Raw genomic sequence first — 17,831 nt, forward strand, 5'->3', positions numbered from 1 at the left:
TTTCGGGCCCGTTCGGAAGCATTAACCCTTGACGTAGTATTCATTTTAATTACGCTCAATAAATGTTGTTAAAACCGACTGTATGTGCATCGTAGAAGTAGCATATTGCTATGAGCATTTACACGCTACGAACGAAACCAGACTGAACGAAATGTTGTTGTTTGTTAGTGGGCGCAACGTTTGGTGCCAGTGTGAGGAAATCTGTATGCTGCCCTTTTTTTTTTTTTTTTATTAGAAAGTATGCTGTAGACGTAAAACTTATTCGCTCAGCATCATAGCACAAGACTGAAAAATACACTCAATAAACGTGTAAATGAAACTCTGAATATCGGCTTTGGTATATTTCAATGACAGTTATATGCAAATAATGAACCTCGGTAGGCTGTTACATCAATACGCCGTTATAGTAAGGAAATACAGTTTGTCAAGCGGTTCACGTTTTGATACACCACCTCAATGCTCCCTTCCCTTGCTCCTCAAGTATAACGTTTCACTAAAGTTGTTAAATTCATGAACTAAGGGATCATACCCTTTTCTACTAATTGTACTTATAAATATTATTCTTTCACAGCAACTACATGAACGTAATTACTGTAAGTCGGACCAATTTCAGAAGCAGAACTTTCTATTGAGAAACCACTCACCAGGATCCTCATTGCTGCTGCTGAAGGTGGTACAGGTGGAGCAGGCAATGACTGATGCTGGTGTGAGGTTTCTCTGCGGCTTATATACACCGCCCACTTCCCCCACCAACTGGAACCCAGCGAAGTGAGACGTGCTTTCTCACAGCTGTAATGAAATTAGCCTAACATGATAGTGGCTATTCCAAGCGACCACCCATTCGACGCCGGAAAACGTAAAATCAAATGGACCTCATTAAAAGCCATAGGACATGTAAGTTTCACAAGTTATTCGGTATTTATTAAGTACGTATTGCTCTACACTGCGGTGACGAAATCTTTGTGATATGCACATACACAGATGGAGGCAGTGTACACATGATACAAAAACGCTGTGCCGCGTACACAAGGTATAAAAGGGCAGTGCATTGAGGGAGCTGTCTTTTATACTCAGGTGATTCATGTGAAAAAGCTTCCGATGTGATTATGGCCGCACGACGAGATTTAACAGAATTTTATGACGAAGGGTAGCTGGAGCTGGCCGCATGGGGCATTCCACTTCGGAAACGATTAGGAAATTCAGGTTTCCGTGATTCACAGTGTCAAGAGTGTACCGTGAATTCCAAATTTCAGGAACTACCTCTCACCGCAGACAATACAGTTGCCGACATCCGTCATTTAAAGACTGGGAGCAGCAGCGTTTGCGTAGAGTTGCCAGTGCTAACGGACAAGCAAGACTGCGCGAAATAACTGCAGAAATCAATGTGGGACGTACGACGAACGTATCAGTAGAGGCAGTGTGGCGAAATTTTGCGTTAAGCAGCAGACGACTGATTCAAGTGCCTTTACTAACAGCACGACATGACCTAGAGCTCCTCTCCCTTACTCGTGTACACATCACTTGGATGTTAGGGATTTGAAAGCTGTGGCCTGGTCGGATGAGTCCCGGTTTCAGTTGGTAGGAGCTGATCGTAGGGTTCGAGTGTGGCACAGACCGATCGATCCAGGTTGTCAACAAGAAGCTGTGCAAGTTGGTGGTGGCTCCATAATGGCTTGGGATGTGTTTTTTCACGGAATATACTGGATCCTCTAGGTGTTTGGGTACTTGGAGACCATTTTCAGCCATTTATCGACTACATGTTCGCAAACAAAAATGGTACTTTTGTGGATGACAATGCTCCATGTCACCGAACCCCAGTTGTTACCGATTGGTTTGAAGAACGTTATTGACAGATCGAGCGATTGGTTAATCAGATAGCATGAAATGAATCCCGTCGAACATTTATGAGACATAATTGAGAAGACAGTGCGTTCACAAAATCCTTCACTGGCAACACTTCCGTAACTAAGGATGACTGCAGAGACAGCATGGTTTAATATTTCTACAGGGTAATTTCAACGACAGGGTAGTTTCAACGACTTGTTACTTACTTCACTTTTCCGTGTGTAGATCAAATTTTATTTTTCCAATAGTTAGCGACCGCTACGGCATTGTCGTTGGCTTCTAGCAGGTCACTAAAACTGCAGGGCTCCGGCAGTAGTCGGCACTTGAGCAGATGTGCCTCGTCTTGTACTTCTCCGCATCCGCAAAGAGCGTCGTCATCGTTAGTCAACAGTCCCCACTTGCACAGGTTAGTTTTGCATCTGGGTTCACCAGCCCTCAGCCTATTTAGTGTTCTCTACACTGTATAAGGAAGTTTGTTTCCAGGTGCCATTTTCTCTTTTGGTGTTATTTGCAGTGCAGTTTGTTCATTCTCCCATTTAGGGACTCTATTTTCCTGTGAGTCGTCAAGGATCTTGGTTCTTGCAATATATCCATTTCTAGACTTAAGCCTCCGAGCCTGAGTGACTTGTCCACTCAGTGGGTGTCGAGAATCTGTTTCTTTCTTTGTTCTCTCAGTGTCTGGTGCAACCTGCCTTCTGATCTTGGTTGGGGCAATTCCAGCAAGTAGGTACAAATTGCCTGTTGGTGTGGGTCTGAGACAGCCTGTAACAGTTCGCATTGTCTCATTTACACTTACATCAACCTGTTTAGCATGTGCAGATGCTTCCCATACTGGCGCTGCATAGTCTGCTGCAGAAACACACAGAGCAAGTGCTGATGTTCTCAGTACTGATGGTTGAGCTAGCCATTCATAGTTTGTCAGCCTGGAGATGATGTTATTCCTGGAGCAGACTTTAGCCTTGGTGTTTTGGCAATGCTGCTTGAAGGAAAGCGTTCTATCAAGTACAACCCCAAGGTATTCAGGTGCTGGACAGTGCTTTAGCTTCTTACCTTGCCATGTAACGTCGAGCTCAACTCCAGTATCTCTACTGCGCAGATGGAAAGCACATATTTGGGTTTTGTCAGGGTTTGGCTTGAGGTGATTGGCGTCGTAGTATTGAGCCAGTTCTTCAAGCGCTTTAGAGAGATTTCCAGATGTTGCATCAAATTTGGACCCCTGGACCACCACAGCTGTGTCATCAACATATAAGAACAGTCTTGCATCTTGAGGTATAGGTTGGTCATTAGTGAACACATTGTAAAGGATGGGAGAAAGTACACTTCCTTGTGGTAAGCCATTCTTCTGCAGTCGCCATCTACTGTTCCTACCATTTATGGAGACATAAAATCATCGATTCTGTAGAAGAATACCAATAAACATCGTCAACCTGCAGTCCCCTGTGAGGTTGTATAATGTGTGCAACAGCTTTCTGTGTTTTACCGAGTCGTATGCAGCAGTAACATCTTTGAAAGCTGCTCCAGTTATTAATTTTTTTAAATCCGTCTTCTATATGTTGCGTCAGATTAAGTATTTGCCCACAACAAGATCTCCCTGATCTGAAACCGGCTTGTTCCTTTATGAGCTTTCCATCTATAGTTTCTGCCACCCGGTTGAGAGTCATCCGCTCCAGTATCTTATAGAGATGGCATAGAAGTGACACTGGTCTGTAACTTTCGGGGTCCTTTATCTCCCTGCCAGGTTTTAGTAGAGCCACCACTCTCGCCTGCCGCCATAATTTTGGAATATTGAGCTCTTTAAATAAGGTAATCTTTCTGTTCTTGGGGTGTAACTTTTTCCCTTTCTCTTTTCCCTTTGGTTTTCCCATTCTTCAGACGTTGGCTAGCAATCTGATTTGCTGTTACCCCATTGTTCTTCTGCTGGTGGTCAGTTGGGTCCCCACTTAAGTTTTTCAGTAATTTCTATGCACGTCCGCTGTTTTCTTTCATGTCAAGATTCTCGACTAGTTTGCACCGCCGTGATCTCTTACCCTCAGAAATAGCCTGCATTAGTTTCTCCCCAGCCTCCATCGTATCTTCGCTGAAGGGGTCCGGAGTGAATAGCTTTTGGTACTTGTCACGTAAGACATTGCTGCTGGCGGTCAGACCCTGGATGTACTGGGTACGGCAACCTCTTGGGATGTTTTTCCTTGAGATCTCTTTCAAAAGATGGATAAATCTACAATACTCATCTGGTCGAGGAGGGATTCTCAATCTCTTCGTCCAATTGCACTTTAAATTTCTTCCAGTCTGCTTTTTTTTTTAAATTAAACCGTCTTCAGAAAGGCACCTCCTCTGGTCTAACCATGGCATTCACAACACAAATGACGGGTCTGTGTTGTGTACTTGGGATAGGTTCTTCTACAAGCTTCATGCACTGTGCTGCCAACTTCCTACTCACAAAGATGTTGTCAGGATTATATCCCCTTCTCCGTCTTCTGCTGTTGAACGATGCCGGCTGTTTTGGGTGATGAATGAGTTGTAGGTCATTAGTGTCAGCCCAGGATTCAAGCTGTACACCATTCTCATCAGTCTCATTATATCCCCATGCTTCACCATGGCAGTTGAAATCGCCCATGACAAAGTTAATATGGTCATATGTAAAATTGTTTGGTTCATGGAAAACCAAGTCCACATCTGGTGGTTTGCACACAGACGTCACAGAGAACTTCTGGGTGCGAATGGTAAGTACTTCAATGTTATTTACTTCTGTCATTGCGACTGATGTTACGTTGAGCCCGGGTCTGATGAAAATCGCACCCCCATACATGTCGTGAGGTCTTTGAATGGCCAAATCCATTGCTGCTATTTTAGGTCTGTGGCTGGTGGCTCCACGGTGTGTTTCTTGCACCAACAATACGTCGTATTTATGCTTATAGCACATATCTGCTAATAAAACACTCTTATGACTAGAGAATCCCTCAATATTTATCGAGATCGTCACAAGGAGTGGTCTTGATAAAAGCCGTTGCATCTTGATGTTAATTTGGTTTTGGACTTTAACTTGATCTGGTGTTAGAAGGATTAGCCAGTGAAATCTTTCACCACTTCCAGGGTACGCCCGATTGTGTCTGTCTTCCGTCTTTAGGCTCACAACTTGTTGAGACCATGCCGCTTCGAGCTGCTACAATTTGGCGGGCAATGGGAGGTCCGATACGATATTAGGAGGTACACCATGAGTTTTGTAGCCTCAGAGTACATCATCACAATCTTCCGGATGCTCCATTTCCTACGAAGGTATCCTAGAAAAATGTGTCTTTTCGAATAATTACTTGTTTCCAAAACGCTCGACAAACAAATAAGGGGAACCAGAAAGCATTTGCCGAGTCAGATGGAAAAAAACCTAAATACCACCCACAGACGGCTGGCTCACCGGACCTCGACGCAAGTCCGTCGGACGGATTCGTGACTGGGACCGTCGCTCTTTCCCGCCCGGAAAGCCGTGCGTTAGACCACATGGCCAACCGGGCGAACAAATTACCTTTGTATACCATCCTACATGCCCCTGACTCTCTTAATACTGCATATTCTGAAGAGAAGCACGCGAGATGTACAATGAAAGCGCTAGAAGTTCCTCAAATCTACTTACAATACCTTTTCTGTTAATGTTCTTGCAAGTAGTTTGTTGTAAGAACAGCGACTAACTTTACACATTTGCGCTCCATAGAATCTTTGATACACTTCCGTACACCCTTTGGTGAGCCGATAGGACAGAAGCAACACGCCTCTGACTTCCCTCTACGTCAGATGGCACGACTGGTTGATAAATATACAAAATAAAAGCAGCCATACTCTAGAATGCGCTTGAGTAAGGTCACGTTTGGGGTTACCCTAACATTGCATTTATTCCGGAATCCTCCAGGAAAATGTGTTTTCCATTCACCTGTCTTACTGCTGATTTTGTGTACTCCTTTTGCTTTTGATAATGCCTTTTATTATTGCTCTAATTTATTTAGGAGTCAGTTCTCAAGTGCTGTCTGAGACGCAGCAGCACAGCAGCTTGTAGCACATGTAGATTTTTCCGTGATTTTCTTTTTTTTGGTAATGTTGTTCTTAAATTCCATGCGTGTTTTTGTGTTTAAGTGATGTAATCTCACGCTAAGCAAATGTAAAGTGTACATGCGACTACACGATAAATCAGTCAAATATGAAGGCCGTAAATTTAACTAAGTGCCTATTAAATTACAGTTGCGAACAACTTGAATTGGCAATAACACACAGAATAGGTTGTTTGGAAAGGCGAACCAAAGACTGCGTTTTATTGACAGAATACTAAGAAAATGCAATTGGTATGCTAAAGGGACTGCCTACACTATTCTTGTTCGTCCTCTTTTGGAGTTCTGCTGCGCGGCGTGGAATCATTACCAGAACACGTTTACCTTCGTGTTTGTGTTTTTACAGTTAACTCTTAACTTAGTAGTAGTTAGGATGTGTGCACGCTTGAGCGGGCGCAGGAGAATCTGGTAACACGCAACGAAAAACAAATTTCAAATATGTGTGATTTCCTAAGGGACCAAACTGCTAAGGTCATCGCTCCCTAGACACACACACTACTTAAACTAACTTATGCTAAGAACAACACACACACACACGCCTGAGCGTACTCTGTCTTACACTGAGTGTAGGCCTAAGTGATGGAATTAATTACATTCTTCCAGTACCTGGTGTAGTTCAGACTGCCTATCTGTTTCTGTGGTCACCGGCTTAGAGTAGTATGTTAGCCAAAATATGTTTCCACCTTTGTAAGCTTAGTCATTGTAGATTTGCTACATTATCTGATTTAACGTAAATGTGAAATGTCTCTTTAACATGTTATTTATTAGCCACATGTATCTAGGATTGAAAATAGCGCCGATGCACATACTTTGGGGAGTACACAGAGGTATGTGTACTCCAGAAGATGTGAGCCTCAGAGCTCATTTCTATAAACAGGGTGGTCCACTGATAGTGACCCTGCAAAACATCTTGGGAAATTAGCATCAAAGGAAAGAATGAAAAGATCAAATCTGTTCGAGTTTGACAGGGGAAAACAGGTGGGGCTATGGATGGCCCACTAGATGACCCTGCCGTAGGTCAAATTGATAGAAACAGGATTTATTTTAAATAGGTAAATAGGTAAATAGGTAAACCCATCCTGTTTTTTCCTTGCCTATTCTGCCTCCCTTCTCTCCCCCGAGTCCTTTTGCATTCCCCTCCTCTGCCTTTCCCCCCTCGTGTCTGCCCTGCCCCCTATTATGAGTCCCTCTATCGTCCCCCCCCCCCCCAACTTCGTTTCTCCTCTCCTCCCCCCTTTCTTTTCCCCCTCATCTTTCCTGGCTCCTCCATCTGCTCTTGGCTGTGGTGTGTCATCTTCGTGTCAACGTTTTAGCGCAGCGTTTCAAGTGAGTCTTAAGTGCTGTGCATCTTTTCAGAAGTGTTGCAAACGGAAATCTGGGTGTGGTTTTTATATCTCTTGCGAACAGAAACGAGACTGTCGGCGTGTTTTTTTTTTAAATTCCCTGTCTTCTGTTTTACCTGTCTGCTTCCTATGTATTTTATTGGTATAGACAACAATTTGTATTATGTTTTCATTCCCACAATTTTCCATCATTTTACAATACAAGTAAGTTACATTTTTATCGCCTGCTTTTGTTGTCTATTATTTTCTTCTTATGTTTTAAAATTCTGTATGCTGAAGAGCTGCGTACTAAGCTGCCGCCAGCCTGCCCACTCCGGGGAGACTCAAAACTCAATAAAGGAAAAAAAATACCTTGTCAAGTCATAATAGTTACGCGGAAGACATAATCTGGCTAAAATGGAACTTTTAGCAGTTGCAGGAAAGGTTGATATGGCGTTTATTTATGGCTATTGTAATGAAAATGCCCAACAAGTTTGTGGTATGTATGTTGATATTTATCCTGACTGACAGCATCCAAGAGTCCATACCTTCCTTCGGATAGTTAATGTGTTCAATGAAATCGGAAGTGTTCAGCCAAAGAAGAAGACACAACCAAAAACTGCAACAAATGAAGACGCCCAAATAGGTCTTTTAGCTGTAGTTGAGGCTAATCAGCACATCAGTAGCACACAAATTGAGAGGGAATCGGGAATTTCAAAAACCACGGTTTAGATAATTCTACATCATCATACATTTCTCCCTTACATATTTCTATGCACCAGGAATTGCATGGCAATGATTTTGAACATCGCGTAAAATTTTGCCACTGGGCATTAATAAATTACAAGAAGGAAACAGTTTTTCTCAAGAGTTCTATTTAGTGACGAAGCGTCATTCACAAACAGAGGTAACGTAAACCGCCATAATATGCACTTTCGGGCAACGGATATTACACAATGGCTACAGCAAGTTGATCATCAGCGACCCTGGCTGGTTAATGTGTGGTGTGGACATCTAATTGGCCCTTATTTTGTTGATGGCAATCAAAATGGTGCACTGTATGACGATTCCTTAATCACTGTCTTACCGATTATACTACAAGATGTTTCACTTCATGACAGAATGGCCCAGTCAATATAAGTGGACCACCCTGTTTATTGGAATGATAATAGCTCTGAGGCATACATCTTCTGGAGTACACATACCTGGGTGTACTCCCCGAAGTATGTGTCTCAACACTATTTTTCATTCCTAGACACAAGTGGCTAACAAATAACATTCTAAAAAGACATTTCATATTTGGGTTAAATCAGATAATGTAGCAAATCTACAATGACTGAGCTTATAAAGGTGGAAACATATTTTGGCTAACATACTACTCTAAGCCAGTGAGCACACAAACAATTACACCGGGTACTGGAAGAATGTAATTAATTCCATCACTTAGGCCTTCACTCAGTGTAAGACACAGTGCTCTCTCAAATTAAATATTTACATGTCTACATTGTTCTGTGAGTTTTGTCAAGTATTATAATATTATCTCCAACTCTATCATACGTGAAACGTGTTATCATTTCAATCTGAAATAAATGCTCCAGTCGCTTTTGTAAGTTTTTCAGTAATTTTTCATCTTAGCGAGTACCATTATATGAGGGGAGCAAAGATAATGGATCATTTTCCACACTATAAAATATAATCTATGTTAATATTAGGCTAATGTTGCTTTTTATTTGCATTTGAACTAAACATACTATGCAAACCTATTAAGTATTTACTATAACAGAAAAATCTAATCAAAAAACCGGACGTTCCCAAAAGGCAAACGAACTTGTGAAAGACGATTTGAGAAAAGAAGGAAGAAGGTGTTTTTACGAGATATTTGTTGCACTGCATCATATAACCTATATATTTCTGAGGTACACAAAGAAAAATTCATAATGCGAATTGTTTAATCATCACAACGCTGCCAAAGTTAGTGATGATGGAAGTAATATTTCCACGGCGTCTGGGCTGCCGAACTAGCCGCTCCAGGCAGTTTCTGGAAACGTGTTTGAATTTACTCCATAATACCACTCAATCCATGACAAGATGATTGCAGCACTGCATTGATGCCAATGGTCATCACTTCGAAGACCTTCTGCAAATGGAAGTTCATGCCATCCTTTTGACCTTCGTTGACCTTCAAAGACATTAGTGTTACACATTATTGGATTCGTTGCGATAGCCGCTGTCTGAAAATAAATACCAAACTGTAGCATCCCATCTAAAAAAAAAAAGCAAAGTCGACCTTCATATCTTTGAAACGACCCCACTTAGCAACAAGAAACCAACCTCATATTAAGGCCCTGTTGTCCCTTGCAACTTTTGTCCGACACGCTTTTCATCTCCTATCATGCGTTCGGACTTATTGTAGGTGGCAATAGTTAGTGACTCAGCCTGTATATACAGAATGGTCCACTGCTTGTGACCGGGTCAAAAATCTTAAGAAATTAGCATCAATGGAAGAAATAAACACAATTCTGTACGAGCGTGAAGGAAGAAAACTGATGAAGCGATGGATGCCCACTAGCTGACTCTGCCGTGGGTAAAATTCATAGACACTGCATTGTTTTAAATAGGTAGCCCCATGTTTATTATATATTCGTAAAGCACATAAATAAAAATGAATGTTTGATTTGGAACGTTTGTTTCGCTTTGTTATTCCAATACTTATATTACGCCTCACCCATTTAGATGCACAGTTGGTAACAACGTGATTTTTAAATTAAAACACAAAAATTAGCTGCGTGTGGACTCTATTTGTGTTGTACCAATGTGAGATATTTACTTTCGTTACCTTATCATAAATTACGGGAACGCATTCTGTCACTGCGTGAGTAATTGTAATAACCTCATTAATGTAATAAAGGCTCAAAATGATGTACCTCAACTTCAAGGCATTTAGAAATACGGGCAACGAAATTCCTCTCAACAGCGAGTAGATCGCCATAAGTAACTGTCGTAGACGCATTGACAATACGCTGACTCATGTTTCTAGGCGTCGTCGGCGAATCACGATAGCAAATATCTTTCAGTTTTCTCCAAAGAAACACATCCAGAGACGTAAGATCCGGCGAACGTGCAGGCCATGGTTTCGTGCTTCTACGACCAAACCACTTACCGAACTACATGTGCTGACAATTCTCTCTCGCATATCTTCAGGTGAAGTTGGAATCTCTTTATAAACAATGTCTTTTACAAATCCACAGAAGAAAAATCCAGAAGCGTCATTTCTCGTCAATAAGCGACGACACATCTCCATGTCCAATCGAACGATTTGGGAAATGTCTCTACAACTCATTTCTAGCCATCAGCGAAAAATGTACCGGACAGACATCGTATTGATACCACATTTTGTTCCTTGTTGCTATAGGTATTTCTCCCAATAGCAGACCTAATGTTTCTTTCAGGAATGTGGTGCACTTCCTACCATTAAGATTTACTTGTATGAAATAGGGGACTATATTTCTGTCCTCGTGAGTCCCACACTATACTTTCTCCGACCACGGTTTTTGGTGTGTAACTTCTCGCAACCAATATTTATTTTCAGTTGCCCAATAATACATGTTATGCAAATTAACATTTCCATGGCTCGTGAATGTAGCCTCGTTAGTAAATAAAATAAATTAAAAAGTGCCATCCCTCTGACTCTGAAGTTGAACCCATCGGCAGAATTCAATGCAACCTATAGAGTCTGTACCAGTTAATTCTTGGTGGAGACTGATATGGTAAGGATGATGTTTAAGGCGATGCAGAACATGAACAACACTACTTTACCAGATTCCCTTGGGATTTGATGCGAAATAACAGAAGGATCTCGAACCACAGTGGCAAGAGTACCAATTTCGGTTTCCTTGTTACTAACTTTCCTTTGCCAGATATGTTTCCGATGCGTTAAAGACTCAGTTGTTCGTAAATTATCATATACATATTTAAATGTACGACATGTAGAGTGAGTACCTTTAGGATATCTTTCAACGTATAAGTCTCTAGCTCTCACTGAATTCCGTTGTCATTCTCCATAAATGAGAAGCGTAGCCACTTGCTCTTCTAAGAAATACATCATTCACATTTTCTTGATTCGACGATACTAGTCTTACCATTCCTATTAGTGTTGTATTTCGAAAGTGTCGCCATTTACATGTCAGTGGCACATTATAGGGTAAGCATGCAGACTGTGGTGGCCTTGAAGCTTTTCCTGATGCAAACATTTTGGCTCGGAAGTCTTGGAGTATAGCGGGGAGTACAGTCCTACTGGCTACCGTTCCCTATGGTACAGTGGTTCTAGACAAGCCGTTTACTTTGTTTATAAGAATAAAGGAGTGGCTGAATGCTGACGAATACCTCTTTATTTGGGCCAAAGTAGGCAATAACAATTGTAAAATAAAGATTACTGGTGACTGTATGTAGCATTATTGACAGCAAAAATTCTTTATCTCCTTCCCTAATTCGTTAACTTTATATATATTAGAGGCAATAAAAATTCCTTATCTCCTTTCCCAATTCCTTATCTTTCAAAGAAAAAATTCACTTATGTAGCCCATGGTTACGCGCTAGGCGTAATGTGACCTTGAGGCAGCTGATGTGTTATTTATGATGACGAGGCACTTGGCTACCTTAAGAGAGTGGATTTAGCTTATAACGCGGCCTTGGCGTTGTGGTGCCTCTAGTATTATGGCCCCCGTTGTCCCATACAACATTTGTCCCACAAACGTTTCAGCTACAATCACACTTTCGGAGTTTTTTGGGTGGGTGTTTCGTATTTTGAAGAACGTTTTGGGTAAAAACTTCTGAACATTGTGCAAAACATTCACATTGTTGGGACACATTTCAGCGTGGTCAAGATGGCGACTATGGGGGCTTCCTGAGGCCGGGTTCCAGGTTTCGATTCCCAGCGGTGTCAGGGATTTTCTCTGCCTCGTGATGACTGGGTGTTGTGTGATGTCCTTAGGTTAGTTAGGTTTTAGTAGTTCTACGTTCTAGGGGACTGATGACCGCATATGTTACGTCCCATAGTGCTCAGAGCCATTTCAATCATTTGACTATGGGGGCGACATTTTAATGGGTGCTAAAATACTAAATTGTGATCAGTTGTTTCGTTTTAATGGTCACTGTTGTTCCAAAAAATGAGGTGTGGCTTGATGGATTGTGAATGTCACCACAGATACGTAGGGCGACGCTTGTTGCGTTATCATGAGGACGGTACTGATAAAGAGGTTGTGGCTTGTGACGTTGTAACGGTTGAACTTAGAAGCTGTTTCACTATGAATTTCGACACACGGTACATGGTACAGTAGATTAGGTTCTTTTGTTCCGTAAATTATTAACAACTTTAGTACATTAAACATATTTAACAACCGCTATAAAATATGTTTGTTTCTTATTGTTGTCTCATGTTGTCCTGCTGGCCTCGAGATGGTGGGCCAACGTGCGGCAGACATGACGGCCATGCTTCGCAAGGACATGCTTCGAGCGGTGTCACGGCGGGGCTGTTGACCATTGCTACAAAAATGTAAATAAATGAAAAGGTTTTTTGTTCCAAAATATGTGATCAGTTATATTTAGAACGTCTTTAGTCATGCTTGATTTTACACGTGTTAATTAATGTTATTACACTTGGCTAGTAGTGTTTATGCAGCGAACAAGAAATAAAACTTTGTGATGCGTAAAAACTTATTCAGTGTGCATATGCTGACTGGAACCTGAAGATCTATTTACAAAAATGATTAGTAATTACTTAATGAGAAAATTCTTATTTAAGCATTAACAGTTATCATTTAAATCTGAAGTCATTGTTTGACGGAAAAATGGTTTCCGTGATGACATTTTCAATTATTAGGGTTGGTGAAAAAATATTTAATGCAATTTAATCAAATTAGATTCACAATGTACCCTAAAACAGGGCGTACGACGTTTAGGTTCCAGTAACTAATATGAGAAGCATAACTGAAAGTATAAATATTAATTGTATAAAAAATTCGAATCCCAGACGATAGAGAACTTGTCGTGGCATTAAAATTGTATGGTTCACAGGCGAAATGGTAGAGGATGGTGTACTAATACGACATACGAATATGCTATTGCAAAAGTGAAAATCAGTTGGAATATTCGGATGATCTGTAACTGCGATCCTTTTGGTTTCTTGGTCACAAACAATTTCAAGCTAGCAACTGGTGACGCCCATCGTATAATTACCTTGATACACCAAATCTTTTTAAGATATGTCGCTCGAAAATAACCTAAGACCGAAGACAGAAAGTCATGACGAAGTAATAGACGAATTTATTTAGGAGTAAAGCAGCCTAAATGGAAAGACTTAATGCTTTCAGCTGTTGCGAACTTTACCCCTGATTCCTTTCTCATGGATTAAACAACACCTAACAGTGTTAAGAGCTAGTGCATATATTTCACCGTATCGCTGCAGACTATCCTATTTTTTTACAGCTACCAATTAGCACATGAGCTAGTACAGGGTGGACACGTACCTGAGAGGACACGTAAGAGAACGAGTGATCGTGGGACAGTGAAAATTTGTGGAAACATTTGTAAGGACATGCCGAAGAGACATAATGAATGAACTACTCAAACACATTTTAACTTTCACTTGATAGTATATTTTGTTAACTGCGTAATATATCTAACTTCTAGTTACTATAATTGCCCAGTGTGACTACCATTTTCATCCACAACAGCTTGGAATTCCACTAGAAGGTTCTCTAGTGCTGCCCGAAACATCTGAGGTAGGATGGAATCCTCAGTTGTTGTGGCAAACCTCATACAATATACTTGAAAATCGCAAATTCGTCCAGCATTTTTAGCTGTGGAAACAGTAAATTATTCAGCAGTTTCTGGCGCAATCGGACGTCGGTCTTTCCCAGGAGCAATTCCCAAATCACAATTCCAACATCTGTATCATGCTCTTCAAGCTCAGTGCTGAAAGAGTACCTCTTGTATTCCTTTAAAGTGAAGGTGCTCGCGAAGAGCACCAGTGCCATATCTGTTGCTTTCGTACAACAGCTTTATGCGTAAAGGTCTGCTCTCGTTGTCGAGACCCATGTTGACTGTCTGCGACAGTAATGCGCACGGATGCTTGTGCCTCAGCCACACCTCGCTTTGCCTGTACCGGTCTCTGACGGCAGGTCGTGACACTATACTACGAGCAACGCATCCGAGCATCGTTTCTATACAATTAGGTAACCATACGGTAAGTAGTTTTCCGTCTAGACTGACTCAATTAACGAAAGTTTAATTAAAACAACACAGTATATCATCCCTTCTACTTCGTTATTTATTGTGTCAGCCTACGAGTTAACGATTGTTATCTTGCCGGCAGTTGTTGCCGATCGGTTCTAGGCGCTTCAGTCCGGAGCTGCGCTGCTGCTACAGTCGCAGTTTCGAATCCTGCCTCGGGCATGGATGTGTGTGTTGTCCTTAAGTTACTTAGGTTTAAGCAGTTCCAAGTGTAGGGCACTGACGACCTCAGATGTTAAGTCCCATAGTGCTTACAGCCATTTGAAATATTTGATTGGTATCTTAAGGCGTTACAGGTGTTTGCAGATACATACCAACAAATTCCGATTGAAACTTCCTGTGGACCATTTCTTGCTCTTCTACCTCTTAATTCTATTTCCTTGTAATTCTTTACAGCATTATTGCAATTCATACATTTATCAATCTGCTACATGTTTTCACTTATCCTGTATAATTTTTTCATGTTATTTATATACATAATATATGAACTTAGTGTGGTGTCACCGCCAGACATCACAGTTGCTAGGTGGTAGCCTTTAAATCGGCCACGGTCCGGTAGTATACGTCGGACTCGCGTGTCGCCACTATTAATGATTGCAGACCGAGCGCCGGCACACGCCAGGTCTAGAGAGATTTCCTAGCACTTGCCCCAGTTGTACAGCCGACTTTGCTAGCGATGGTTCACTGACTTCTACGCTCTCATTTGCCGAGACGATAGTTAGCGTAGCGTTCACCTACGTTATTTGCTACGACCTAGCAAGGCGCCATTATCCGTTACTTTTGATACTGTGAATCATGTAATGTCAAGAGCGACGTTCGTCATTAATGGATTAAAGTTAAGTATTTCACCAGCTACGTCCGTTTTTCTCAATTGTAATTCCTTGTCATGTTCCAGACCTCACGCCAGCCTGCGTGAGTTAAAACGCGAGCATTTCTGCGTCCTTTAGTAACACGGTGTTGGCTCTCCTGCCAACCACAACACTTAGGTCAGTGTAAATAACAATGAAATACACAGATAAAACTCCAGAAACGGAGAGTGGTATAATATACTTAATTACATGAATAATCCCTATTTCTATATACTTTGACATGGTAACATTATTATCTTTGGGTCTGTGACTGAATGGTTATGAAGTATTATGAAAGCTCCTTCTAACACTTACCTGTATTTGAGTAGTTAACAGGTTCATGAAGTTATATTGCTTGTACGAAATCCAGATGGTTTTATGGTATAGAACAGTCAAATTTTATTTTGATAGCACCGATACTGACCAGTTGCTGCACTTGTTTTTTAGATTGATACAAAAAATGGCTCTGACCACTATGCGACTCAACTTCTGAGGTCATCAGTCGCCTAGAACTTAGAAATAATTAAACCTAACTAACCTAAGGACATCACACACATCCATGCCCGAGGCTGGATTTGAACCTGCGACCGCAGCGGTTTCACGGTCCCAGACTGCAGCGCCTAGAATCGCATGGCCACTTCGGCCGGCTTTGAAACAAGAACCCCAAGCCAACGTGCAGTAACCACTCACAGTTGGCAACTTGTGGCACTAGCAATGGAATGTATATAAATCGTGCCAGGGAGGACGCTGAAAACAGCGCAGTAGTTGTCGTAATGCGGAAACTTCGCGTTATCATTGGATTTCGGACCAAAAGAATAAGTATTTCCGAAACGGCTAAGTTTGTAAACTGGTAGAGCGTCGCCGTGGTTCAAGTATATCGTGCAAAATAGCTATGTCCAAGGGGTACACCTTCGCACCTAGGCGCAGCTATCGGTGTTTGCCTTTAGTGCGGCTGTAACAGAGTGCCATCGTTTACCTAGCGATACACCATGGAATACAACTAATGCAAAGCGACATTGCGATTCACTTTTTGCACCGATTTTCCTTAAATGATTCCTGCACGATGAACGGAAGATACCCCCAAAAACATTACAAGGATCTATCTTTCCATACTTAGTAGTTCTGAGTATATGAAAATGATTGACGACCCTGCATGTGACAAAATTATTCGAGATGCCCGCATTGATTACGTTTCTGTAACTCATTCAGCGACATAGGACCTGTTACCGTTGACCATTCTGGTCTGGATGTCAGAACAGTCAGAGTGTTTGAACTACCATTCGTACGCCCTGTGGCGTTGTGAGTGCTTGTTCTTCTGTCCACACGTGGTATATTCCTCACGCTGTTCCAGACTGAAGCGCCAGACTGAACCGCACGGCCACACCGGCCGGTAAATATCCATCAGAGAATGCAAGCAGTTTGTGGTGATTGTGTTGATGTGAGTACTGTGCATCATTGGGAGAGTAAGTTGTTGAGGCGGGAACACCTGACCTGCATGACAAACAAAGAGCTGGAAGTCGTTTGACAGCAACCACAGAGTTTAACAAGTAAAATGTTGACAGATTGATTCAGGACGCTCCTTGTATTACTCTGAGAGAAATTACATGCACAATCGGCATTTCACAACAACGTGTGCGTCACATTATTGCTTTGCTTGGCTGTCGAAAGATCTGTGCGCGATGGGTACCCCACATGCTGACTCCTGAAATGACCTGGGTGACAAACAAAGAGTTGGAAGTCGTTTGACACCAACAACCGAGTTAAACAAGTAAAATGTTGACAGATTGATTCAGGACGCTTGTTGTATTACTCAGAGAGAAATTAGAAGCACATTCGGATTCTGGCTCCTGAAATGAAAATGCGGGGCATCCTCTATACAGTCCAGATTTAGCACAATCTGATTTCCATCTGTTCCCGATAATGAGAAACGACCAGCGGGACATAACTATGCTTCTGATGAAGACGTCGAGAGAAGTGTGCGACTAGGAGCTGAAACAGAGTGTCAAGTCCTTCCGTGACAGCTTCAGAAAACTTGTTCATCGTTGGCACAAATGTATCCAGTTGAGTGGTGAGTATATGGAAAAGTGAAGATTGGTAATCAAAGTTCACACGATTATTTCTGCATTTGATTTATTAAAATATTCCCATCCAAAACCTATTAATGGAGATGGAAGCACTCCTTTTCATTCAACCCTTCTAGGTTACAAACTAAAATTTTGAAATTCTCGTGTCAAAATGCTCTCAGTTAACACTGAGAGAAAATAGGACACGGATTATGAAAGGCAAAACAAATGTCCTGGACTGACCAGGAACACTACAACAGCAAATGATGATTAACACTGAACAAAATACCTAGTACAAGGCCGGGAGCATTTTTATTGGTGCTAATAATTAACGGGATACGTATCTTAGAAATGCTTTTTATTAGCTGCTGT

General features: G+C 41.6%; 1 protein-coding gene across 31 annotated transcripts in view; it reads right to left on the reverse strand.

Annotated features, from left to right (window-relative positions):
* LOC126336460 (uncharacterized) overlaps positions 1-17,831 on the reverse strand; it is a 231,731-nt gene that overhangs the window by 112,512 nt on the left and 101,388 nt on the right. For 3 of the 31 annotated variants that reach the window (XM_050000185.1, XM_050000198.1, XM_050000200.1), the window contains exon 1: positions 645-684. The exons of the other annotated variants lie outside the window; for them this stretch is intronic. In XM_050000185.1, the coding sequence (XP_049856142.1) occupies positions 645-656 (12 nt within the window). In that variant the 5' untranslated portion in view covers positions 657-684. Of the gene's footprint in view, positions 1-644; positions 685-17,831 lie in introns of those variants that run through there. 31 annotated transcript variants of the gene reach the window in all.

This window comes from Schistocerca gregaria, chromosome 2 (genome assembly GCF_023897955.1).
Source record: "Schistocerca gregaria isolate iqSchGreg1 chromosome 2, iqSchGreg1.2, whole genome shotgun sequence".
Taxonomy (NCBI): domain Eukaryota; kingdom Metazoa; phylum Arthropoda; class Insecta; order Orthoptera; family Acrididae; genus Schistocerca; species Schistocerca gregaria.